The sequence below is a fragment of the Trachemys scripta genome, chromosome 18 (genome assembly GCF_013100865.1).
Source record: "Trachemys scripta elegans isolate TJP31775 chromosome 18, CAS_Tse_1.0, whole genome shotgun sequence".
NCBI classification, from domain to species: domain Eukaryota; kingdom Metazoa; phylum Chordata; order Testudines; family Emydidae; genus Trachemys; species Trachemys scripta.
Window position 1 is genome coordinate 7,927,740 of NC_048315.1, and position 27,260 is coordinate 7,954,999.

At 45.2% G+C, this 27,260-nt stretch overlaps 1 protein-coding gene across 3 annotated transcripts in view; it reads right to left on the reverse strand.

The window, feature by feature from the left end:
• Nucleotides 1-27,260, reverse strand: part of HNF1B (HNF1 homeobox B) — a 61,147-nt gene that overhangs the window by 6,020 nt on the left and 27,867 nt on the right. For 2 of the 3 annotated variants that reach the window (XM_034752669.1, XM_034752667.1), the window contains exons 5-8: nucleotides 11,076-11,239; nucleotides 7,109-7,241; nucleotides 6,295-6,486; nucleotides 3,429-3,547 (exon numbers count right to left, since the gene is read on the reverse strand). In XM_034752669.1, coding sequence (XP_034608560.1) covers nucleotides 3,429-3,547; nucleotides 6,295-6,486; nucleotides 7,109-7,241; nucleotides 11,076-11,239 — 608 coding nt within the window. Of the gene's footprint in view, nucleotides 1-3,428; nucleotides 3,548-6,278; nucleotides 6,487-7,108; nucleotides 7,242-11,075; nucleotides 11,240-27,260 lie in introns of all 3 variants that reach the window. The other variant, XM_034752668.1, reaches the window with a different exon arrangement.

Genomic DNA, 27,260 nt, shown 5'->3' on the forward strand with positions numbered 1-27,260 from the left:
TGGGGGCTGCCCAAAGCCCGTAGCGCTCGGCTCTTAAACAGAGCCGAAGAGTCAGGGGAGGAGCAGAGCCGCCGCGGCCGGAGGCTCTGCTCCTCCCCTGACTCTTCGACTCTGTTTAAGAGCCGAGCTGCCCGAGCGCTACCGGCTTCGGGCACCCCCCATGCCTCCAGACCCTGCGCCGCTGGAGCCCGGGAGGGGAAGTGCCCGGCCGGCGGCTGGGGTCTGGAGGCAAGGGGGCTGCCTGAAGCCCATAGCACTCGGGCAGCTTGGCTCTTAAACAGAGCCGAAGAGTCAGGAGAGGAGCAGAGCCGCCGCGGGAGGGGAAGTGCCCGGCCGGCATTTTCCCCCGGACGGGGGTTTGATTGCCGAAAAGCCGGACATGTCCGGGAAAAACTGGACGTATGGTAACCCTAATGTATGAGATCAGGAAACAAAAACCTTTTTATTGAACAAAGCCTTTTGACTCTTTTTGTCATGTCAAAATAGAGCATAAATCGGTCAAATGATCACCTGGTATCCTAGGGCCTGATCCAAAGCCCCCATCTAGGGAAAGGCTCCCACTGACTTCCCTGGGTTTTGGAACAGTCCCTTAATGTCTTCTCTTCAGAATTCTGCTCCCCTCTTGCTAAAAGCAGTAGGTGGCAATGAAAAAAATATTCAATGATGTTTAAGATGAAAATTATTTCTTGCCTTTGCTGCTAACGGTCAAATGGTATTCGCAGAATGGATCATAGAAAAGCAGGGCTATCTATGCAAACTTGGGCCTGGACACTTACTAATGAGCTTTGTTTGGGACGGCTGAGGGTGAAATGTATTCCAGTACACAGACCCTTGCATCACTCAGCTCCCACTCTAGCCCTACTCTTGTGGACTTAAAATGGGACTTAAGTGGTTCACTTGCCTGGTGCCGGGCCTGTGCCCATAGAGAAATTTCATTCTATGCTCAGTACAATTTGCATGATCAGGTGCTATGGTTGGGTAACGTGGTATTTGCTGATTATGCTCAGCGCTTGTTTGCATGGGATAAAACAAGAGTACATTAAAAAAATTCAAGTAAAATAGTGTGTGTGTGTGCGGGGGGGGGGGGAAACGAGTGGCTTGATTATCTTGGCCAGCCATGCTTCAAGGTAGGCTGATCATTCTCTCCAACGAAGGGCATAAGGCATCATTAGGCTCCATGACAGGCCTAGCGGGTAGCATCGTGCGCTATTTTGATTAAAAAGAACATTTCCTGTATTCAGAGGGCTTGTTTCAACAAGCAAGCATCAAAGTCAACTAGGGGTAAGCCAGGATAATTAATCAAGAGAGAAGTTAGGGCTGAGCGCACACCAGATGGATTGATAAAGCCTTTCAAAGGAAATGGTATTCCCTAGGAGTGCTGATGCGCCTGATTGCCCGACTGATTGAGATTTGTGGGCACAGATAGATGTTTTCCCTGCACACTACAAAGAGTGGGAAACCTGACAGGAGTCGCAGGGGCAGTGGGATTTGGAATTACACTTTCACCTTCCATTTTGTGAGAGAAAGGTTCTGTGGCGGGTCCCACACCCGGGGCCAGATCGTCAGCTGGCATAAGTGTATCTCCATTGACTTCAAAGGAGCTCCGCCAAATCCCACCCACTGGGGATCTGGCCCACTGACTCCAATGGAACTGCATCCGTTTACACCAGCTGTGTGTCTGGGTCACTGTACTCGGTCTTACACAATCCTGTTTCTTTTCATTTTTTTTATGGTGGCAGAGCCTTCCCTTTGCCATCCTCGGAGGGAAACTTTAAGGGCATCTGAAAATGAACCCGGGCAGCAATTCCAAACATTATTTGCTGTGCATTTGTTGCAAAGCTTTTTCTCTTCCCACCGTCAGAGCTTAGCAAAAAGAAGTTTATCTGGATACAAGTTCAAGGTTGTCTCCTATTTATCTAGTAATCGATAAGGGCCACATATTTCCCACAGTCCCCAGAGCACTTTTTTTTTTAAAAAGGGCTATTGTCTGATCTGGACACTAAAAATGTAGGGCCTGATTCACCTTCACTGATGTAAATCTGGTGTGACACCAATACAGATTTGGGGGCTGGGGACCAGATTCACAGCTGGTATAAATCAGCATAGCTCTATTGACTTCACTGGAGTTGTGACAGATTTTACCAGCTGGAGATTTGGCCCAATCACTTCAATGCTGATACACACAAGCTGAGGATCTCGCCCCCGATTCCCATCTCATTTCCACTCGTGTACATTTAGTGTAACTCCAATGACTCTGACAGTTACTCTGGCTTGTCTCGCTTGCAGTTTAGAGCTGGTCTCGCAATATAATCATTCAATGTCATTTTCAGTAAGCCTTGAATGACACCAAAAAGTCATTTTGATTCAAGGAAGTTAAATTGACTTTGATGGAGTTATGCCAGAGATGAACTTGGTCCATTGACTTTGCTGCATTTATCAAAGGCTCTACACACCACCTTCAAAAGACAAGCCTGGGAGCTTGAATTCATAACTTTGCTAGACACTAAATAACATGGTCTTCATAAAGACACGGGATTTATGACTTATTAAAACCATCTGTAACCCACTAATCTCCCTCTTTATCCTATGACTACATGGGTGTTAATGAGCCACTCCATCTTAAATGGTCTTGGAATCTATGTGTTAACTACTTATGCTAAACCATCTGTTCCATCTTGTATTTAGCTGAGTATCTTTCCCAGACCCGAAGAACTCTGTGTAGCTCTTTCACCACCAGAAGTTACCTCACCCACCTTATGCTTTTTAAAACAAGTGATAATAAACCAGCACAGCTTGGTGTTACATCCTCATGCTAGTCATTTTTGGGGCCAGGTTTTAAGAAGAAAATGAACTGGATTCACAATGGGTGACAGGTGTTGGGTTGAGAGCTCTGGAGAGTGGAGTGAAGTCCTCCATATATACATTGAATAGCACAGCCCAAGCCATGCAAGGACAAGCTTTCCCCTCCACAGATCTGCCAACATGCCTTAACTCTGCGCTGGGATCACCTATAGAGGTAGGTGGATCGCTCCCTCTCCACTGCCCATTCACGCTGGGCCCTCTCCTTTGAGTCTGCCAGTAAGAATGCCAGTTACCAACATGGACACTAGTGCACTGTGAACAATCCTGAGACCACCCATTAATTTCCACACAAAACATTCAGCTGCTGTGGTTTATATAATGGGCCGGTATTTAGGGCTGAATATCAAACACTATCCACAAATAGCAACACACAGACCTTTGGATTAGCTTTTGTGATGTTGGTGTGGTCCCTGAATATCACGCTTAGAACAGTGGAGCTGAGAAGCAGAAACTGGGGTCTAGTCACCAACAAATGTATTGGCTTAAACGCCCATTAGCAGTAGCAAGCGTACCAGGGAAGTATACCGTTCACACTGAGAGAATCCTTTCGCGGTATGCGCCATTACCTGTTTATTGGAAGACATATTGGTTAATGTACTGATGCTGCTGGTATCTGTGACCACCATGGCTGATGGAAACCGGGAAGTGTGGGAATACTGGGGAGGCTCCTGCTTGTGTGCATACACTATGAAAATGAAGGAGACAGACAGCAATCATATAAATGCCAGCTACAGTCTTCATGCAAATGCAAAGCAGTCAAGCCAAAAAGTTTTCAACACATTTGTGGGTTTTTTTGTTTGTTTGTTTGTTTGTTTTGTAAAAACAAATAAGGAGGAATGCTCGGCGTCCTCCTTAGAGGTCTGGAGAATCCACCTGGTTTCTCTGCAGCAGCTTTTGGAGAGATTAAGGGTTAAAATGGCATGGTTTGATCCAACAGCTGAAGACCCTCTAACCACTTTCTGGGAGGTCATTCTGCTGGAGAACCAAATGCACAAACAAGACAATGAGCAGGAGTGCTGGACAAGAGCATTGGAGGCAGCATAGGCAAATATCCTAGATGAAGTCAATGGGAGTTTTGTTTACCAGGCTGACCAGGAATGGAAATGCCTGAATTAAGAAGCGAGCTCTTTGTCCAGCTGAAAAGCGTGAAGCAACTTCCCATCCTGTTCTCCTCAGCCAGAAAAAAGGTAAAAACAAATTCTTAACTCTGGTTAGTTTTTGACCAGCCTTAACAACCATTTGATAGAAAATTGGGTTTTCAGCTAAATTTTTTTTTTGCAAAAAATGTCTGCTCTCTGAAGAAATTTTTGATTTTTCATCAAATAATAGAATTCCCCAAAACTGAAATATTTCAGTTATGAAGTGCTGCTGCAGTGCCTCATGGGAGTTGTAGTTCAGATTCCTCATGCTTTAATTCTTCTCTATGGCTGGTCTCACCAGACAAACTTCATCTCCCATGATGCACTACTACCATATACCTGCCATGATGTACTACCTACTCTCATCAAGAAGAGACCATGATGCATCCTGGGAGATTTAGTCTAACCAGGGACCCTAGTGGAGAGAGGAATGGATGCACTAGATTCCTGAGCTTTAACTCCCATGAGGCACCACAGTGGTATTTCCCAATCTAACTATTTTAGTTTTTGGACAAAATATTTTGCGGAAAATCCAAATTTTCTGTGCAAAACAAACACACACACCACCTCCTTTTCTGACCAGCTTTAGTGTTTAGCAAGATATTCCATCTGCTGCTGCTGTCAAACCTCAGTTCGAGGACCTACACCTCTACCCCGATATAACGCGACCTGATAGAACATGAATTTGGATATAACGCGGTAAAGCAGCGCTCCGGGGGGGCGGGGCTGCGCACTCCGGCAGATCAAAGCAAGTTCGATATAATGCAGTTTCACGTATAACGTGGTAAGATTTTTTGGCTCCCGAGGACAGCGTTATATTAGGGTAGAGGTGTATGTTATAATCACCAACCTGCTGGCCAAGGAGAACTGGAAGAGTCTTCCCCTCACAGTCTCTGCTGCTCCTCAGTTGGCCAAAGCCTTATTGTTTAATTACATGAGGCCCCTGCCTGCCTGGTAAAACTAAAAGCCGGGAATAAAGGCCATGTATTCCATTTGGCAAAACTGACCGTTAGTCACAAGGACTAGGCAAGGTGTTTTAAAAGATTTGTTGTTAAGCTTGAGAACATGCTACAGGTAAACTACACCTGAAAATTTGGTAAACATAACGGGAGCATACACTAGTTTACAATTAGACTGGGGTCTTGGAGAATAGTAAAACTGCAGTTCACTTATATTATGCAATTAGACACAATCTGAAAATTGTTGTTCGTAGAACTGTAATATGAGAAAAGCTCAACTGAAAAAAACATCAATAGACATAAAAACAAAGGCATCATTTGCAGAACATACGGGTAGTTCATCCTCCCCCACATACCTATGTTCTAACTTCCTCCCCAAAGTGCAAAGACCATAATAAGTAAAATGAAATGGTTGGGATTGTCAAGGAGACTCAGGGAGTTAGGCACCTAAATCCTATGGACTTTTACTGACTCCCTTTGAAAGCCCTCGCCAATAAATACAGCCATATGGAAAAAAAGTTATCACCTGCTGCCTGCCCAAATGTCCACAGAACTAAACCTGTTTGTTTTTCATCACCTGCCTGGCCCCCTAACTCCAATGATCTTGTTGAGTGCACCTTAAAAGGGTGGTCCTATCAATTGCAGTTAGAGAAGAACTCAAAATCTCCTTGGATAGCACAGTGCAGGCAAGCACAGGCGCTCTGGGGACACAAACAGAAGATCCTCAACCAAATTCTGCTCTGGTGTAAATCCGGAATAACTCCACTGACATTATTCTGAATTTACGCCTGTGATCAAGAGCAGAATTTGACTCCTGGACTTGCATACTTAGTATGAAGGAATAAGTTTGTACAGCGGGAAGGTGCACTCTGTATTCTAAAAGAGGAGCAAATACATGTACTATGGAAGGGTGAGATGGGAGGGGGGTAACAATGGGCAGTGGGCAACATTAATTGCCATGTGTTGGTGCCCTCTGATGAAAGCTGAGTCATTTCCTCACATAGTCCTGAAAGGTGAAGTTCGGGTGTTTTCATTCCCCTGATGCTCTCTGGGATTCAAAATTCTTCCGTGGTGCACCCTTTTTATCTGACTGCTTTAGTGCTGGAGAGTTTGTGATTCCCCCATGAATCAATCTACTTTGGAAAGGGAATGTCCTAACACCTGCAGGAGAAGATGACGCAGGTCATGAGTTAGAACCAACTAGCCGGAGGGGTAGAGAGGGCAAGGAGGGGAGAAAGCAAAGTTAATTCAAAATGTATTTATGACAGTTGGCAATTATAATGCAGCTAAATCCTTCCCTTTAGGCCTCAACAAATACCTGACAAGATCCTTACTGTGTGAATTCTGCAGCTGAGTCACTGTGGCCATAAAAGGCTGCTGTGTCATATGGCTGGGCGACTGTTGCATGAGTGGCTGTTGATGAGGACTGTGTAGCTGCTGGGAAAACTGAACTGGTTGTAAAGCTGCCAGACTTCCGGCAACACTGTTGATAACAGGGACGCTCTGCGCCTGGGAAGTATTTAGACCTATGAGAACAGAGGAGAACGAAACAATATGTCAAGATTTCAGTGCTGGTGGAATCAGAAACAGAGACGGTTGCTGCAGTGGAATAAGAATCGAGATGAATGTTATCTTCATACATTGGAGATACCTACAAGGGTTGTGCTGTACATGGTCTGCTTCTCTCTGCAGTTCAGCAGGGTGTGCAGTAAAATCAAAGGGTTTTATCCCCCTCTCAAATACACCTGTTTTCACAGCTTTCAATGGAGTTCCTCCTAGTTTATGCCCAGAGCAGCTGGACAGATCAGGCCCTAAGCACACTGGGTGAAATCCTGGACCCGTTGAATTAAATGGCAAAACTCCCATTGACTTCAACAGGGCCATTGATTTCACTCACGGTACATAGCCACTGCTTCCCTTCCCCTCTGACCTTGGTGGCGAAACACCATATCACATGGCAAAAGACCACAAAGTGTGTTAGTGCTGGGAGCAAAGAATGTTACTGTACCCAGCTGGAACTACGGAGGAGGGGGAATTCAGAGCTGCAGAACAGAGTTACTCGCATACTGCTTCTAAACATACCAGCCGAGGGGATAAAAGCCCTATCAACCGGAGTGTACTGAAACTAGAGCTCGGTGAGGCACTTACTTTGCGCGATTGCCATGACGCCAGAGAGCGGTGTCATGATGAGGTTCTGAGACTGTTGTGGGTTGTGATGGGGCAAGCTGTGGATATTGGTCAGGGTACTTACAGGGGGCAGCCCACCTCCCGAAACAGAGATCTGTCAAGAAACCAAAAGGGACAACAGGCATCAGAGGCACAATGGACAGGAGCTGGGTGACAAAACAGCTTCTAGACAAGTGAAAGTGACTTTGGCTAGGGCCAGCCATACATCCCTTCATGCATGAGTAGGGCATTCACAAAAAAGACAAGCAAAATCATCTCACGGAAAGTGACCCAGTCAGTTGGGGGGAATCCATGATTTATGTCAGTTGGGAGCTCTCTGGGGCAGGAACTCTCTTTTTGTTCTATGTTTGTACAGCGCCTAGCACGAAGAGGTCCTGATCCATGACTGGGGCTCCTAGGTGCTACTGCAGTAGAAATAATTAAATAAACCACAGCGGCAACAGTGAGAGGCTTTTCAGGAAACCTGCTTCCACTGCTCCCACCAGTCTACCAGATCCTAAATTTTGGATCCTCAAGTCACGCTGCAAAAACTCATCTTTTTTGCTCAGGCCTTTTCTGAGTAAACAGCAATGTCGCCAATTCTTGAGAGTTCATTGCAATTTTCTTGGTAGTTAGTGTTTTAATCTTAAAGCCACAGATCCTGGAGTCATGTGATTATGGGAGAGTCTGAGCTTTCATTAAAAAAACAAAATATAAAAAAAAACACAACCAAAAACCCAATAACTTTCTAGCCCTCATGGTTACAAAGGAAAGGTGGAAAATTCGAATCATAAAGGTTAAAAATACAGAAGGCAAAGAACAGATCCCACATGTATTATTTAAAAAAAAAATCATTAATTTTTAAGCCAGTTTCATCATTTTAGGGGGCCAGACTCATGATTTTTGAATGGCTGCAGCTGGCAATACTGAAACAGGCTATATGGTGGAGGAATGCTAGTTAAGTGAGTCTGGTTAGGTTTAGGCTCCAATTCAGCAAGGTACTTAAGTAAATGCCCAATTTTAAGCATGTGACTTGTCTCATGGAGTTCAAGGGGATTGCTCATGTGCTCAAAGTTACAACACATGCTTATGTGAACGTCTTGCTGAATCGAGGTCTTGATGTTTCGGACAGCAACTCAATTGTTCATACATGGGTGCCTAAAATGAAGTTATTTAGACCTGGTCTAGATGGGAGATATGTCCCAATTACAGCCATCAATATAACTGCACTCCTGCAATCCCCTAGTGCAGACAAGACCAACTGCTTGACACCACAATAAGCTTTCCCAGTGCATATTGTGGCTTTTCTTGTCTACAATGGTGAGGGTTTGCACCAGTGTCTGAAATTGGGATTCCTGAGGCAGGCAAGGATTCAGATACCTAAATAAAACCAGTCTGATTATCAGAAGTGCTGAACATCCATAAATTCCACTGACATTGATGGGAGCTTCAGGTGCTCATCCCTTTGAAAGATCAGTCCACTTTTATTTAGATATCTCAGTGTGGATTTAGAGACACTTCGGGGTTCCAGGTGTGAAATTTTTGGTCCCGGTTTGCAAGTGTTAGGACCAAAAACTTGAACCAAAAGAAACAAGCTAGAGATCACATGACGAAGAAAGTATTCAAACCACATCATTAAAACAACCCTCCACTGAGTTTTCCATAGCTGTGATGGTAAAAGGCAATGAAGGCTCATAAAACAATGACAAGCCCAAACTCCTGATAGGTTCAATAGCATGTGCCTCAAAAAAACCAAAACACAACATTATTTTAAGCTGCAATGATTTCCTTGGCTGTTGTTAATTTGATATGGGATATTAGAGAAACATGTTTACTCACTGGAAACCACAGCCCACAGCATATTTGTGTTAAATAACTTGCAAGCACTAGCTAGCTCTGCGGAGGAGATCAGAAATAAACTGGATGACAGCTCCATACTAATGGATGCCCATAAATGTTGGGTGCTATGCATCCTGCACTCAATGGGGCTGGTTGAGCACTGCGTCAAGCTGGGTACAAAACTTTTACTGCTGTGCATGTTTCTGTGATGGTTAAAATCGGTTCTGTTTCAACTGTAACTTGTTAAATTTCAAACAAGCACCGTCGTGCTTTCCCCCCATGCTGCCCCTCACACTTGGGAGGAGTGGCCTGTGAACATCTGCAAAACTACCTCACTGCCCTCCTCCAAATGCTTCCAGAAAGCTCACCTTTGCTGTGATGGCTACAGAAAACTTGGTAACAGGCAGCTGGAGTGCAGAGACCATTGGCTACCATCCTGCTGACCAATCTCATCTAATTGTGCTTCCTCCATGTGTCTGTCTGTCTATGCACCTGCTGTCTCTCGTCTTACACAGAGACTGTAAACTCTTTGGGTCAGGGACGGTCTTTATTCCATTTGTACAGCGCCTATCACCACATAGTTCCTCTCTGTGACTGGGGTTCCTAGCTGCTATTGCAATACAATAAAATAAATAATATGTTTGGGCTACTACTTCAGAATACTCTCCTGACTTTTAAAAGGAAAGGCTCACAATGCCTTATCAGTCATTTTGTCCGTTTGATTTTTAATGACTGATGTGTCATCTATTCTTCTGGATTATTTTTTATGATTATTCGTGATCTGCTTAGAAATGCATGTCCCAAATTTTGGGGGCATGTGAAATCTGAACATAGGTGGTCGTGTGCAAAATCCAGATCTCTCTTTGCAGTGAGTCAAACCTAATGTTCGGATCGAAAGGCTTTTAATGTAGGAAGTTGTTAGGAATCTGGATTAAGATTATGTAGTTTGGGCCCACTGATATTTATTACCATTGCCACATACAGTATCTTTTTTCAAGGCTCTCATTAGGGAAGTACTTGAAGCCAGGTCCCATTGTCCTAATCTATATTATGACCAGGACTCATTTATATTTCAAAAGCCTGTGTGTGGGCCACCAGCCTATCTCTCTCACCAACAGAAGATAGTTCAATAAGAGATATTACCTCACTGATCTTGTCTCTCTAATACCATGGGACCTCCAGAGTTAAATACATAAACTGCTACAGCTTGAACTACAGAGCTTTGTTTACTGGGTCTGTAACTAGAGCTTGGCATTTTCAAAATGTTAAAAAATAAATTGGGTCAGACTGAGGTTTTTTTGAAATTTTTTGGAAAATTGAAGTTGAAAAAAATTTTCATTTTGGGTCAATCAAAATATTTTGTTTAGCTATCCAATGTTCTGAACTGGTTTTGAAGGTCTTCGAAAAAAGAAGAGATTATTTTGATATAAAAAAGCCCTTTCAAACTGAAAAAAGGAAAAACATTTCAATTTTTTAAAGATTTTCAGACAATTAGGTGAAATCGACATGAATTCGCAAAATGTTTTGGTGTCACCAAATCTGTATTTTTGCCCCCCTCCTCCCCCCCAAAAAAGAAAAAGCTTTGGCCCAAACTATTCCACTCAGCTTGAACGGTAACACATTCCTATCCTCTGTGGCCCAGGTGCAGAGGAGGTCCAGTAACACACGTTGAGCAGCAGATTACGTGTGTGTGTGTGTGTGTGTGTGTGTGTGAAACTTAGAACTTCGGAGGGCTTAAGAAAAAAAAATAAATGAATGAGCATTTTATCAACACGAATGTCATCGGCAGCGAAAAACAAACAGTGATCCACCCACTGTGCTACTTTACAAGGCATTCAATCAATAAAATGAGAACGGGCCTGTGTCAGGTTTATTGGCTGGGTTCAGAACGTATACCACTACCTATGGTCTGAGCGCTGCCTTTGACTCCTGGCAGCTGGGATTTTTTTTTACCCCGCCCCTCCCACCTCCAACCCTACAATGCTTCATTGTTTAACGTGAGCCTTGTGTGAAACTAAAAAAAAAAAAAGAAAAAAAGTCTTGTTTGTTTTGCCTGCTGGGCCCTCTTATCTTATCAGCTTTGGAGCTACAATAGGCCAGGTGTACTCACCATTTTACCATCAGGCGAGAGTAAATTGTGGCCTGGGTCCAACCCTGCTGGAGAAACCTGCTGTAGGACGGACTGGCTGGTGGTCACCATGGTGTTGTTGCCATGGTGACTGATTGTCGAAGAGGAAGTGACCTCATTGTTCCCCTGCTGGCTGTATCGGACGCCTGCAAAAACAAGGCCAAGTGCAGTGTGTTAACAACCCCTATCTGCCATACAGTCATAGGGTTGCCAACTGTTTAATTGCACAAACCGAAACACCCTTGCCCCGCCCCTGCCCTTCTCAGAGGCCCCGCCCCTTCTCCAAGGCCCTGCCCCCTCTCACTTCATCCCTCCCCAATTGCTCTCTTTCCCCCCCCCCCAACTCACTTTCACCAGGCTGGGATGGAGCTGAGGGGGGTTTGGAGTGTGGGAGGGGGCTCCAGGCTGAGCCTGGGGCAGGGGATTGGGATGCACAAGGGCTGTGGGGTGCAGGAGGGGGCTGAGGCAGGGGGTTGGGGTGCAGGAGGGGGTGGAGGTACAGGAGGGGGTGGGGGTGCAGGCTCCAACCGGGCAGTGCTTACCTCGGGCAGCTCCCGGAAGCGACCAGCATATCAGCTCCTAAGATCAGGGGCGGCCAGGTGGCTCTGTGCGCTGCCCCTGCCTACAGGCACCGCCCCCGCAGCTCTCATTGGCCACGGTTCCCGGCCAATAGGAGCTGCAGAGTTGGCGCTCGGGATGGGGGCAGCATGCAGAGCCCCCATGGCCGTCCCTGCATCTAGGAGCCAGAGGGACATGACGGTTGATTCCGGGAGCCGTAGGGAGCCTGCCTTAGCCCCTCTGCACTGCTGACCAGACTTTTAGCAGCCTATTAAAATCCCCCAGATTGGTTTCAGTAGCCTCCGGGAGATCGATTCCGGGAGACTCCCGGCCAATCCGGGAGGGTTGGCAACCTAGTCAAAGCATTTTCATTATATACACGGCAGGTTAAAACAGCAGCAAACAATCAGTCAGCATGATATGGTGACGTTTCTGGGGAGAAAAAATGCCATTTTTCACAGCTTTTATTTAAAATAAATAATAATAATAATAATAATAATAATAAAAGACAACAGGGATAAAACTCTTCCAATACCACACTGTCAGAGACATCTATACAGCCGTTACCAAGGCAGTCAAGATAGTTCATGATCTTGTTGCTCTGTGTCTTTGTTACTAGTCTTCCGTGTGCGCTTGCAAAAACACCAGGCTTCATTACTGGTGTTTTCTTACAAGAACCACACGAGATGGGCTCAAGTGGGATCTAGATTCCTAACACTCCAAAGCTCACGAGAAAGAGCTCTTCAGAGCCAGAAATTTGCTTTGGGCCTGTTTTATCTGAACCCACAATGTTTGAGGCAGGGGGAAAGTTGGGGGTAAGTTTTGGGTTTGCTTCATCTCTCTAATCACGGACAACAAAAGCAGTGAAAGCAAGACATTGGGAAAGGGGCTTGAAATTTTTTGCGCCTTAGTTCTGCTCAGTTGTGTCTTCTATATCAGAGTGGTTTTGGTTTGTTTCGCACTTATTTTCTCAGCCCTGGTTTGAATCAATTTAATTTGCTTAGCATTTGCTTTTAAAGCTCTCATTTTGATGGCACAGACGTAGGAATTCTGAAGTAAAGGCAGGACTGTTTGGGCTGCTCATTCACATGCAGTTATCCATAATGCTCTTCCTTCTAGCAAACAGTTACACCTCTACCTTGATATAACGCTGTCCTCGGGAACCAAAAAAATCTTACTGCGTTATAGGTGAAACCGCATTATATTGAACTTGCTTTGATCCACCGGAGTGCGCAGCCCCCCCCCGCCAGAGCACTGCTTTACCGCGTTATATCCAAATTCACGTTATATCGGGTCGCGTTATATCAAGGTAGCGGTGTATTTCAGAACCATGTTAAAGAGTCAGAGAAAACCGGTGATGCACGGAATCCGGTGCTACGCGCTTTGCTAGCCAGAATTGGGGACTGTTTCTCCCCGGTCTTCCTAAATTCAGGTTAGAGCAAAGTTTCCAAGGTGCCCTCAGGCAGGTCTTAATTGCACCTGCAATTTGTTTTTCATAATTATTTACATGTGTAAATCAGACAGTTGGATGTCTCGCCCCCCCCTCCCCCCACAATTTGTGCATGCAAGTTCCATTTCTATGTGCAAATGCAGCATTTTGCATGCAAAAAAGCCAGCAACCAAAACGCAGAGGGCAACTGTAAACCACGTTGCTTTAAAATATATGTTGCTGTTGTTGCATTTGGATTTGCTTTTACACCACCTGTTCTTTTAGACAGGTTACCCACTACTCTGCAGTCACGCCATCTATTGCATTAGATCAGTGACAGACAGAATGAGAGTGCTCAGAATACGTGCAGCACGGTTTAAGCCTGTCTAATTGCACTTTATGCAACATGTATTCGTTGCTGGGCTGAGAGCCATTTCAGGGCTGTAAAACCCTTGATGGAGAGCTTTTGTGCAAGGGACACCTTTCCACAGATGTTTACAACCTTCCCCCCCCCCCCCCCCCAACAGTAAAAGCTAGAAAGCCAACAAGAGAGAAAGTACACAATGCGTGCTGACAGGCTGGCATGCACCCAGGAGTCAAAGGTCCTGCATTTATTTTACTGTCAGTCAAAGTTCTGTCCCCAAATGGGTTGTAAAGACAACCTCAGCGGAGAAGGCCAAAGCTAGTCAAGGACTCGCAGAGAAGCACATGGAAAAACGATGTCACCTCTGATCTAGTCCCAGCTGCTGTTTTTTAACTGCAGACTTGACGGCAGGCCTGGGGACCGACATAGGAAGAACCCCAGCACTCACTTCCCAGATTCCCCTGCACCCAGTTCTTATGTCACTAAAAATGTTTTTAATTTTAGTCCTGGTGCAAGTTGCCAGGCTGGCACTCTGGTGACTCAAGGCTTCTATTTATCAGCACAATGGGGAGTGGCCGAACAAGATTCATCACCTTGTTCCACCTATGACCGCCCCTCTCCCTGTGGCTGCGATCTCTCAAGGCAAGAGGGCATCCCATGTCAATTCAGTTCTTGGCCTTGCTATCCCGATCCTGAGGTGAGATCTGTGCAGATGTACCCCAACACCGTCCAAGAGCACCACTGGTTTCAATGGGGTCTGTGTGGGTGCAAAGGTTCACCCACTGGGGAGCCAGTTGCAGTGTGCCCTTCACCCTGGTATCTGGGCCTCGCTGGTGAGACAACCCACCGACGTGCCAAAGAGAATTACTTGTGATGATGTTTTTAAATGACATGGACACTCTCCCAACCAGGATAGGAACCCCCTCCCCTCAATTAGGCTACAACTGCAAACAAGGTATCATACTCAGGAATCTGTCAGGGTTTATGACAACGTTTAAAAAATGGCTGACAATCAGGGCCAAAAATTAACTTCAGTTTTCTGGGTAAATATCAGGGTTAATATTGGAGATCAAGAGGACAGAAAAAAAGCACCAAATAAGAGAAAAATAAGAGTATGGTTTACATACATTAACAGTACGTACACATATGTACACACATCCATGCATACATATGTATCTTCCACTACGTTTCTTTACTTTAGCAGACGGCCTTGCATTTACACTTCGACTAACTTATTAGGAACACATTTCCTAATGTTACGTATTGGATTTTCTTACTATAGTCAGTCTTTTCATCCACTTGCGTGGTCTAAAATATGGGCAAAAACCAAGAGTCTAAGCTGCGATCACGACTGCAGCTTGAGTTGACATACCTGAGCTAGTCAGCCTGGGTCCCAGACCAGTGAAGCCATAGCAATCCATGCTTTAGCATGGGCTAGCCAGTGAGTAATTACCCAGGGTTCTGGACGGGCCACGTTTAAGTCTGTGCTGTTACAGCTTCACCGCTCCAGGACCCAACCTAGCAACACTAAAGCTAGCTCAGGTACATCTACTCCTGCCCCACTCAGGTCCCATGACTGCAGCATAGACATACCCACAGTTTATAGCTATAGATACATCTGGACACTCCTGTCCTGTACTGGTTTGGACTGTAAGGTGAGTGAATCTGTGTCCCATGAGATGACTATTCCCCACTTCTGCCCCCCATCTCCTGATTCTCTCAGCTATCGAAAAGTCTTCCTAGCAGCCCAGCGCAGTCTGGTTCTGACTTCCTTTCCAGGCTTTTATGAATCACGTTTCCGCTCCGGACTCAGTCCTGAGACACTTATGAGTAACAGATCGTGTCAGGGAAATAAAAGAATGACAGCTCCAAAGGGAAGAGGACATCTCAGCCCATCAAAGTCTACATGCACCAACGATCCAGTCTAGAGTTAGCACAATGCTTCAGTATAAATATATTTAATCTGGCTAAAAAAATCCCCTGCATTGATAACCTGCAGTGTGTCATCGGAAGGCATCTACAGCAGATCACAAATAATTAACTGAGGAAACCCACTGGAAACAAAAGCCGCTTTTACAAGGCCGCCTTGACAAATGCGGCATAAAAGCCATTTATTATAAACAGTCAAGCACTACATATAACAAGCAGGTTTAAGACACTCTCTTGGGAGACAGAAGTGACTGCTTGTGACAGGTACAGGACCGACAGCCCTGGAGCCTCATTGCCTCTGTCTGTCCACAGAACAGATGCATCTCTGCTGCCCATGCTGTAATTGCCTCGCCATTGTTCCTCAGCCCTGACTGAGAGGAACAACACCTCAAAAGGGGTTCAGTCCCAGGGCCCCTTCCATCCTTAGCCTCTATGCTGAGACCCCAGTAAGAAAGTTAGTTAGCACCAGCTGAGGTGCAGAGTCCCGTCCAGTAAGAAACTGGAGTGAGACAACCAACTCATTCACACAGGCCACTGCAAAGCTTTGAGATGTGACAAATATTGACAACATAGCATCTGTCATTTCCAAGAATCTGACAGGTTCTTACAAACATCTTTGAAAGGCTCCAAGTTAGAGCTAGGTGAAATATTTTAGCCAAACGTTTTTTTCCCCCACCAAAAAAATAAAATAAAAATAAAATCCAGATTCAGGTCAAATGCAATATTTTGCAAATTCATGTCAAATTCACCAAAATCGTCTCAGATGATAATAACTCACCCCCCCCCCCAAATCCCAAGACATTGAAACATTTTATTTCGACATTTTCAAGATGAAACATTTTGATTTTGCAATTTGAAAAGACCTTTTGTTTTGTAATGCACTTCAATTTCATTTAAAAAATGCTTTAAAAAGCTCAAAAACCAAACAAAACATTTTGGTTTTTGGTCGAACAAAATGCATCATTTGCTCTGTAACTTTTTATTTATTTTTTTTAATGTTTTGTTTCACTGAAAATTTCAAAAAAATTTCATTTTGGGTTAACAGTAAATATTTTGCCCTCGATTTTTCAGAATGGCCCACAAACCAATAATAATAATCAGTTATTTGTACAGCTCTACTCCAAGTCTCATTACCATCCTGCCCCCCGCTAACCTACCTACTATCTACCTTCTTTTCTTAAATGACCTGGTGCCACCGCAAGGGCTGTGATTGGGAGCTATGGACGAATTGTAGGAGAGATAATTGCAGCTTTGCCAGGACATGTCACAGCATCGTATCATGGCTACACAACATCGTAAATCCTGAATCTCACAGATACTGAAGTGACAAGGAGTTGTGAAAATATCAGGCTCTTCATGTGAAAAGGACCCAAGGAAATCACCACCGTCCTAAGCATTTAGGGCAGCTTCGTGGCCGTCCTGTGTAAATTAGAAAAATAAGATTCCCTACAGTCCACGTGGAAGGCAGCTGCCCAGCTGCCAACTCTAAAATGTTCAATTTGCAGACACATCAGGTGGCTTAAGTGCAGCTCTGGAAACCTAGTAGATTTCTTTGTGAGATTTCTGATACTCCTGCTTCCGGACAGAACCGAGCAGTACAGATGTAGCAAAAATGAAAGATAATGGGGTGGTTGGGGATGACAAGGGAACTTATAAAAACTTCACAAGAAATTTGAAAAAGTTTGGGCAAAGTTTCACGTTGGTCATTATTTCAACCAAGGGGAGAAAAGGTCCAAGGGTCACAGTGTGGGTTAGTTCACACACAACTCAGTGGGCTTGATGCAGAAATCAGTGGGTAAAAGTCTAAGAACTAAATTATCATCAATGGTTCCTTCTGGCCTTAAAAAAAAAAATCTATGAATCAATGGTGGTGAAAGAAAGAAAAATGAATGATGGTGGATTATAATTATCTGACATGACATTTTTCCTCCTGAAGGATCCCAAAGCACTTTAAAAATTAGCATAGAAATGTAGGGTTGGAAGTCAACTTTAGAGGTCATCTACTTCATCACCACACACTGAGGAAGCACCAAAATGACACATATGCACCCACCCACCACCTAAATGCAACCACCTCTGGAGAAAATCTGTAGGATTCATCAAACACTGCCCAACAAACGAGTGCAGAATGAACATGAAAAGGCCTCTCTCTCTTTTTCTTTAGATGTTCAGCATCAGCTGGTTAAACATGTTGAACAGTTAGGAATCCTCCTGTGATGACTTTGGCTCCTGGTTTTTCCCCAGCAACTCTCCCATCCCTGATAATGGAAGAATGTTCTTTGGCAGGTAGACATTTGCCAGTCTGAGTGACTGTCCCAGCCACGAACCGGGTAAACATTACTCAACTAAAGCACTGTCACACGCATTCTTGCCCTGTATTCCTAACCTCATGCAAAGTGTGTTCCAGAAAATCTGACAAATTATTTGAACAATGGGAGGGGAGATAAAACCAAGAAGGGGGGAAGCTATATTTAAAAAAAATAATCTATAAATGATAGACAGCTCCTGTTTTCTTTAGTAGGAAGCAAAAATACAATTTGGTTCCTTATGGAAAAGCCCCATCTAACTTGCTAGGGAGCAAACCAATAATGTTTTATAGAAATGTAATAGGGTTCTATAGAAATTATAAAATACTACATGTTTTTAGAGTAGAGAATGAGTGTCTTTCTAGAGGTTTAAGAAATACTATAATATTCTGCAGTAGGGATATTATTCTCTGTTAAATCCTAGACAGTTGTTTCAATCTTTATTAAATATAGTAGGGTTTTTCCACATGGACTGATTCTGTTACAAACATAAATATCACAATATTTCCAACCCTGGGTCTCAATAATCACATGATTCCAGGTGCTGGGGCTTTAAAAAAAACCACCAAATCTTACAAGACCACGTAAAAATCCACCTGAAACTGGTGGGTATCCATGCCTCCACTGCCACTACCCAGAATGGCTACATTGATATAACTATTTATACTCCAGCTAGCTTGCTGAGAGCTAGCAGGAGTACGCGTATGTGATGAGGCCAATCATACCGCTAGCTTTTAGGTGGGCCCTGCACCATTGAAATAAAGTGCAAGGTGCAGCCAGGTTATCTAAGCCTGGGCCTAACTCACTTCTTCTCTTGGCTCTGACAAGGCTGTCTTACTGACCTTTGGGAAGCCTTGGATTTCCCCTTCCACGCAATGGGAATAATTACTATCAGTTATGCAGCATCAATGTTAGGCAGATACTTTCACTTACTTAGGTGGATTAAATATGTAATGTCTGTAAAACACTGAAAAGTACTGGGATTATTATTATTATTAACAGTGTCCCCTAAATATCTTGATTGGCTTTTAGCACCCAAGAGCGCTCAGTAGTTTTAGAGCAGAACACAGCGTTCTTAGCTATGTTAGTATAAGAAGCCTAGTAGAAGATAGCCATATTTTATGCTTTGCCCAGGCAGCCTCCAGGCTCATAAGGCATCTCCCACACCCATTCACCCGCTCACTATTTTCTCCTCACATACTTATTGAAGGGTTTTCACAATGCCCCACGAGAAGTGAGTTTGTAACATAGTTAGTGCAAACAGGAAACAGAAATCCATGCTCATTCATCCCCACCCAGGGACTGCCCAGTACATCCATGCTAAAATGTTCTCTGAGTGGCTATGGATTTTGAGATCCCTTAAAGGGGCCGGATTTTCAGAGCGTGGGTGCTCAGCACTTCCGGAAAATCAAGGCCTTTAAGTGGCTCAGATTGGGCACCCAAAAATGGAGACCTCCACAATCACTAATCCCCTTTCTGAAAAATCCTCCTTCTAGCCTGTAAACGGTTTGAACCAGGGACTGTCCTATGCTGAGCTCATTGCAGGTGTTCAAAGGACACGGGATTCATTAGAATCCTAGAAGCTTAGGGCTGGAAGGGACCTCCTCATTTAATCTAGCCCTCATGCTCTGGTAGGATTAAGTATGCCTCCAGTGGTTCTCAAACTTTCGAACTAGTGACCCCTTTTACACAGCAAGCCTCTGAGTGCGACACTCCTTATAAATTAAAAACACTATTATAAACGATGGAGGTGAAGCGGAGTTTGGGGGTGGCAGCTGACAGCTCACGACCCCCATGTAATAATCTCGTGACCCCCTGAGAGGTCAAAACCCCCAGTTTGAGAACGTGTGGCCTAGACCATCCCTGGCATATATTTCTCTAACCTGTCCTTGTGTTTGGTATGTGATCGTTTGGAAATTCTGTGATCTTTGCCATCCTGTGTTCTTTGCCATCAGCTAGAAACATCAAAAGCTATCTTGCAAACACAGCGGCTGTTTTCTGCCCCAGAACGGAACGCTTTCCTCTTGCAAAGGGTTGTGACAGAGAAGGCCCTCAGAGATCTTCCTAATATAGTCAGAGTTCATGGTTTATGGAAAGGTCGGACAGCTTTTGTAAAGCCGGATCAATTGTTCCCTCTCCCCCCTTGTAGTTCCACAGCTTGAAGTAGCTCCAGTGTAAAGAGATTTATTTCTCCCCCCGTCTTCCCTCCCCACCACCCCACTGCAGCCTGCGATGATAGGAACCTGCATAAGAATCACTGTCCATGGGCTTGTGCTTTTAGTAGCGCTATCCCCATAATATAAAAGTCTGTTTATTGGACTTGGCTATTGTTTGGCCACCAACTTGTACAGCCTGTGAAATGTTTTATTGGCTTTTCCGTGTTTTCTAGGCCAACTAGCCCAGCATCAGCTCCAGCCCAACCACGAAAACTTCAGCTCCTGATGGCCTTTAACCACAGGCTTTTGTTAGACTAAGGCCTTAAGAGGCAGATTCCTTCAGCACTAGGTTTGACTCAGGGTAAGCAGCTAATTCAATGACCTATGAGGAGGAGCCCAGCAGAGGCAAGAAGCTTTCCACTGCTGAAGATTTAAGTAAAGGCAGCCATCAGGTGCAGGTTACGAGACATAGGTGGGGGCAAGGATTTGGGGGATGCTGGACTCCACACCCAGGGTCATAGGACTGAGTTGAACCCGGAGGTGGGGAATTTTCCTGTCTCCGTTTTGCTTAGATAACTCACTTCACTCAGCGCTCATGTCACTCAGAAGCCTGGAGCGTCATGAGCCTGGGGGAGCTTGGGGGTGAAACCTGGGTTTGCAATGGAAGATGGTGAGTTTCACTTGGCTTTGAACAGTCCACAGAGCTCCAGCAGTGCATTTCAGGTCCCAAGAGGAGACGTCACCTCTGAGCGACCAAGTCGGGCACTTATTCTTACTGATAAGGGGACGAGAACTATAATCACACAGATTACTGTCGGTGATGATCAGAGGATTATTACTCTCTGGTTGATCCTGTAATAATCAGGATCCTTTCCTGTCCCAGGTGGAGAAGAAATAAAAATATCTGCCTCCAGCACAAGGGGCAGATCTTGCTTCCCTTCCCCACCTCTTGCAGGCATCAGAGACCTTGTAGGCAGCAGAACTGGGGCGGTTCTGATGTTCAATGGGGAGTCTGAATCTTATGTGCAATATGGAGCTGTGCTCTATGGACTTTCCTCCCACGCTGGCAATCAGAGGGGCGAGGGGTGGAGGGGCAGAGCTTCTGGATCAGTACCTGTGTGGACTTGCCAGCCAAGCCAGTCCCCTCTATACAGGGAGGCCTGCAGCAGTCAGAACCCTACAACACCCTTAAGGCAGAAGTAAGGTCCCTCGCATACGGCTCACTTGCTCAGGGCCAGGATTTAGCCCTACAAGCTGTAAAACTCTGCTCGTGTCTCAGAAGCAAGAAAGCCCCAGTCTCTCTCTCCTTTCTGGAGCCATAGCCTTGAACTAGCAGCAGGATAACAAACACAGAGGTCAATTCCTCAGGCATCACAGGAATCCCACTCTGTGGCCTGGTGCTGTCACCTCAACTCTCTTTAAAGAAAACCCAGGAGCAGAGAAGTGCAGCCCAACTCTGCTCTCCTGGCCAGAGTCTTTTTGTTACATTTCACATACACCAGGCCTGAGGCAGCACTCCAGTGCGCCACTCGGAGTACATGCCACACAGTCGCCTTCTGCATAACCTCTCAGTACACAAGCCACAAGGCCCCAGCCCTCCCACTTACTGACCCCCTTTTCGCTAACAGAGCCACAAGCACTGCCACGTACGTTAGATCCGCACCAAGATTCAGTCCCCACTGACGTCCATCCGCTTCCACGGGAGTTGGATCCCGCATTAAGGTACTGATCTTGCAAGATACAGTGCAGCAACAGGGGGAGGGAGCCTGAATAAATAGCAGTGAGAACTGGGCTTCTGGTCCGAAGAGCACAGAGAGTGAATAGGTCCAGGCTTTATGAGAGTACAGGTCTGTCGCATCTTATGCGCATTTAACATGCGCGATTTCAGCTTTACGCGGTCGGCAAAAACAAAAACAAAAAAAAAAGAGAAAAATAACAATTTTAATACTGTACCTGTAGTGCGGGCGATTTCGCCCGCCATTACACTCCACGTAATGTTGACTATACGTGATTTTCGCTTTACACGCTGACTGCGGAACGTAACCCCAGCATAAGATGCGACAGACCTGTACCTCCTTAATAATCAGGCTGTGTTATTCAGATACTGGTTAATTGCTCTTCCTTGGTTTCACTACAGGAACCCTTGGTTTCACTACAGGAACCCTTATCTAATATAGAACCAGTTGATCAAAGCCCCGCCCAGCTGCTGGATTAATTTTGATCATTATCATCTCACCTTAAAAGGTCTGTGATCGGTCTTCCTCCAATACCCCCCTACGGCCCATCACAGTAGTTGCAAGGTACCAGAATCCTTTTGCAGGTTAGTCTGTGAAGGGCTCCCTCAACCCCAGCACTCACTCCCTCTTGTGGTCCCATCTGACCCTGAGGTTTATGGCTTTTGGAACACAGGGCTAGATTTGTTTATTTGAGCCGGGTTTCTGCTGTGTGTGAGTATCTGGGAGGGGATTTATTGGTAGTGGTGCAGAATGAATTTCTGTGGGGCTTGTGACTGGTAATAGCCAGAGATTGTTTGGAAGATATTTTAATATGCAGCCCACTGATGTGGGGTGAGAGAGAAATTACTGAATAGGGATCAGAAAAATGTGTCTCTCCCAAAATAGGATTTTGGAGTTGCGGAAAGAGCACAAAAAGAGCAACTGCAACCCCTAATTGTTTTGGGGAGCAGGAATGCTGGTTCTCTTACAATTTAGGAACCAGATGGATATTATTTGGTTGAAAATTTTGCATACTTGATTTCCTTTTAGCCTCCTGGGCTGGGGAATTAACGTCTGGCCAGTTTCAGTTGTGGGTGAATTTTTTATGGACTGCTTATAATGCCCTGAAAACAAAGGCTGCCAATGCAAATGCTGACACCACACGAAGGCTTCAAAACAAAAACACCCCATGAACTACAGGCGGTGTCTGGACCCCAAACCTAACATCCTATTTTGGACAAACTACCGTAATATGATCTGCGTTGTTTCTGTGGTGGAGCTACCTTGATCGTCATGGACAAAACCGTTTGCAAATATTTAAAATAGTGAAGTAGCCAGTGAAATGAGACCAGCTAAATGGAAAGGTTTGGTTTTGCTTTTCAAATGGTTATGTCTTAGCCAGCGGCCCTGCTTTCAGCGGCACTTCAGGCTAGAGGGCAAAAGTGGAAAAAGCCTTCCTCCCGTTCAGATTGCCAGCTCAAAAGTGAATTGAGTGAAACATTATTTGCTTTTTGGGCTGCCACTCTAATTGTCTTGAAAGTGTTAATTTCGCTAAGTTATAGGGTGCATAGTTTATATCCATTATAAACCTGTTTATGGGGACGAGACCCTCCCATTCTGCTGGTGTCATAAAGTTCTAATTACCCCCAATAAAACCAGAAAGGCTTCTAACAGCGCACTGTACGGACCTAACAGGACAATGAACAGAACAGTAAAATATTGCAATTGCTGGGCAATGCCAGTTGTATACCTCTGGCATTAGAATCTAGAATCAGAACCAATGGAAGTAACCCAAGGTTATAAAGAACAACTTGTAAGATTCATATATAAACTGAAGTGATCAGAACCAACTTTGTACTGATAGGCCTTTAGAGAACAAGTACGAACCGCTTTTTGCGTCCGGATATTGTGATCACCACTTGTACCAAAAGGAACTCAAGGGTATGCGACAAATATTTTTTTTATCGCAATGCAGCTCAGTTTGATGCCTTAGAGGATACAAGGCTAGCTTCTTAGCTGGCGTAACTGCACTGGATTTTAATGGCATATGTCTAGTTACACCACCTAATGATCTATCTGGCCTTGACAATACTCCCTGCTGTTTGGATACTGATGGTTTTCTCTGCAGCTTGCTTAAACTGGCTGACTTGAACTGCAAATATACCTTCCTAGATTAGGGTGACCAGATGTCCTGATTTTAGAGGGACAGTTCCGACTTTGGGGGGCTTTTTCTTGTATAAGCACTTATTACCCCCATCCCGATTTTTTACACTTGCTATCTGGTCACCCTACCCTAGATGACTGGCTCACCAGTCACCAACCGTGCCCACATTAGTTATGTGGACGAGACTGAAGCAGGAAGAGCTGACAGTGAATAGGGAAGTTTGAAGGTTATTGCACACTCTTTACTTGTTACTCAGTCCTGACCCTGGATCCAGGAGAGGCGGTTTAAGAAAGATTGCAGTGTCATTACAGAGCCCGAGCCTAAGCCAGTCAATGAAAAAGTCTCCCATGGATGTCAGGGAACTTTGGATCAGACCCACTGTTAACAGGAACTTGTCAGGATGTGTGTCCAACGCACACCACGACATTTTCAGGGCCTATCTCTTTACACTCTGCTTTAATCACTGGCTCTGTGTGAGCTGATGAATCTCACTCACTACAAGTGGGATAAGAGATCAACTGTAGAGTTAACGCAGAGCTGGATAATAGAGGCTCTGTTCTCCCCAAGAACCAATATTTGCTCCTGTTTCAGGTGGTATTTCAAGCTGTAGCATAGATGCTGGGGGGCTAATGTTTATGAGTGTTCGCTCCATGACCCTACATTGGCTTCCATGCACTGCACCCACGCAGACTATTCTCTGTTCCTGACTGTATGAACCAGCTCTGCACAGGCCCCGGGCTGTATTTGGGACATACTGTGTGTGCCTATTCTGGCTGCTTCCAGGTGCCAGCCTGCATGGGACCCAGTGACACACAGTTACCTCATTTGTGAGTAGACACGCCCACAAGACCATCTCTTGCCTTGCTTCTTTGTATGCAAACCCTAGAGTCTGACTAGGTTATCACGTGAAAATTGACAGCAGAATGCTTTGAGCTTTATGCTGGTTAATCTCGTCAATATCCTGATTGTTTTCGGGACTCTTGAAGATAAAAATGGTATAAACCCAGCGTCTATGGGAAGGCATTGAGTTAACAAGATAAAACAGTCTGACCTTCAAATCAAACAGACAATGGAGAACACTGATAAATGCGCTATAGGAAGGGACAAGTTCAGGAATTAGAAAAATCCCCTTATGATAGTATTTGTGCTATTTAAATAGGCTGTAAAATATCCATCTCTGAATAATTAAAAACTAGGGGTAAGGGTTAGATGGATGGATACCCCCAGAGGAGTTCAGGTATGTATTTATTTTGATTTGGGGTTTTTTTGGTTTTTTTTAAAAGGGCCCTCTAGGCACTAACCATGGTACTCACACTCCCTTCGTTGAAGAATACAAATCATCTCTTTTTAACCAAGATGTTATACATAGGAACGATTTTGCCACTGCTCCATACATTCCAATCCCAGTATTTCCTGTCCATAGAAGTCATTTGGAGAGGGAGGCTGGAGGAGGGGGGCTAGGAAGTGGGGGCTGCTTCAGTCAGGCAGGCCATTAAGCTGTTAAGGCATTTAGTGCTCCAGACAGCCCCACACATGGTGCAAGGGCAGTTCAAATCCCAGCATGGACAACCATAGTTGAGGTCGGGGAGACAGTGGGTATGGGGAGCTGCCAGCCAATTGCATCTTGCTGCTTTCTTGCAGGCATTACTCTGCCCTGATTAAAAATTCTTGGGGGAGAAGTCCCTAACCAGCAATCCAAGGGCTCCTTACAACCCACTGGTAGGAGTTAGCAATGAGATCTCAACTGGAGCCCTGAATCGGAGCACCCTATACATTTCTGGAGGGGACAGGAGGGGAAAGGTACTGTTTGATTTGAGCCCCTGGATCTGAACCTGACCCTGGGATTATGCAAACAATGTTGGATCAACAGTGGAAAGGGACCCCATGTCTGGATCCAATTCTGATGTGTTCCAAGATGGCAGACTCTCCTAAAATTAGGGAGTTGAGAGATTTCTGCCATTCAGGGCCAAAAAAACAACTCACAAGGGGTTTATACTGTTGTATCCAAGCCTGATCTCTGACCTCAATTCAGCCTCAAACCCTAAGCCTAATCTAGATCCACACAGGTCTGCTTCTAGCACCAGCACATCTGGAAGTTGCTATGTCCTCCTTTAAAGCCCCCCACCCAATCAGTTACCAGCGCTAGTCAAGGGGCAGCCCCAGACACATGGATCTGGATGCTTTGACAGACCCCCTTCCCACACCCCAAAGATCCCTCTATAGAGGAAAATATTCTTCTTATTACCAAAAGCCCTTTCCCCACTCCAACCCACTCCTCACTCTCCAAAACCAGTGTTAAAATCCTACTCCCTATGCCAGGCACCGCACCATCCCCAGACCCAGATCATATATTGCATCTCTCTGCTCTTCTAGGCTGCTCTGTTCTTGGGAATAGGTATGAAAATATGGCAAGAATCCGGCTCTCTGAAGAAACCGGTTTGCCCTTTGCAGACAGCAGTGCCCTTCAGCACAGCCAGAAAGCTGCCAGCCACACATGCGCCCGAGATCCAAGGCCAGCCTTACTCATATCCTGTGCCAATTTCCTCCTCCTTTGAGGAATCCAATCAATATGAGCACCAGTCTCCAGCAAATTCAATCAGTTCCCACAGCCAACCCCTCCTGACCTTTCCAAAGGGGCCTTTCGCCAATTGAGTAACGAGATCAGGGAGGCAGCCATCACTCCTGGCCTGCTCAAAAGAAGCCTCAGAATAGGCTGTCACTGGGGCCTATATCCCGGGACAGCTCCTGCTGGCTGAGTCTAGGGCTAGGAAAATAAAGGCCTAGGCTTAACGGCCTTCCAGCCTCAAGATAAATGAACATGGTTACAGCAATTGCAGTCCCCCTAATAGAAGAAGACAAAGGATGTCATGGAGCGACCCAATACGCGGTGGAAGGATGAGGACACATCAAAGGCAACAAGACTTGTTCAAAGCCCCAGCTTAATTGTCAATTAAGCATGCATCAGGGGGACAATGCCATGACAACGCAGGGCTGCATGCTGGTGTATTATTGTAAAGCCAGGAGGAGAACACTGAAAACAGCTGATTTTGCTGACAATGTGCTTGTAGGGCACCTTGTAAGCAATCAGCCTATGACAGAAGGGCAAACTTCTTCCCTGCCACCCCTATTGTGTGGGACATTCCAGGGTTAGGGTCACATTCTGGTCATCATGTACTTGCTGTATGTGGAATGGATGCATTGCCGCTGGATGACTAGCAATCCTAAAGCTTTCCTTACTGATGGCAAATAGACTCCCCCCACATAAGCCTGCTTTTATACTCACATTACCATAATATGTTCAGCACCCATTCAGAAGTGCCTTCCATTTATGTTCTAAAATATATCCCACTGGCCACTCTGTGCTAAACCAGCATAAATCCAAATGGACTCCCTTTAGCGTCAGTGGAGTCACCCTGGATTTACACTGGTGTCAATAAGAGTAGGCCTTGGTCCCAGTATGGCTTGTGTGGTTGCAATGTCTTTGGGAAGATCTTAATGCCCTAATTTGTGTGTGCTACTATTTGATACTTGTAATGCAGCCAGAGC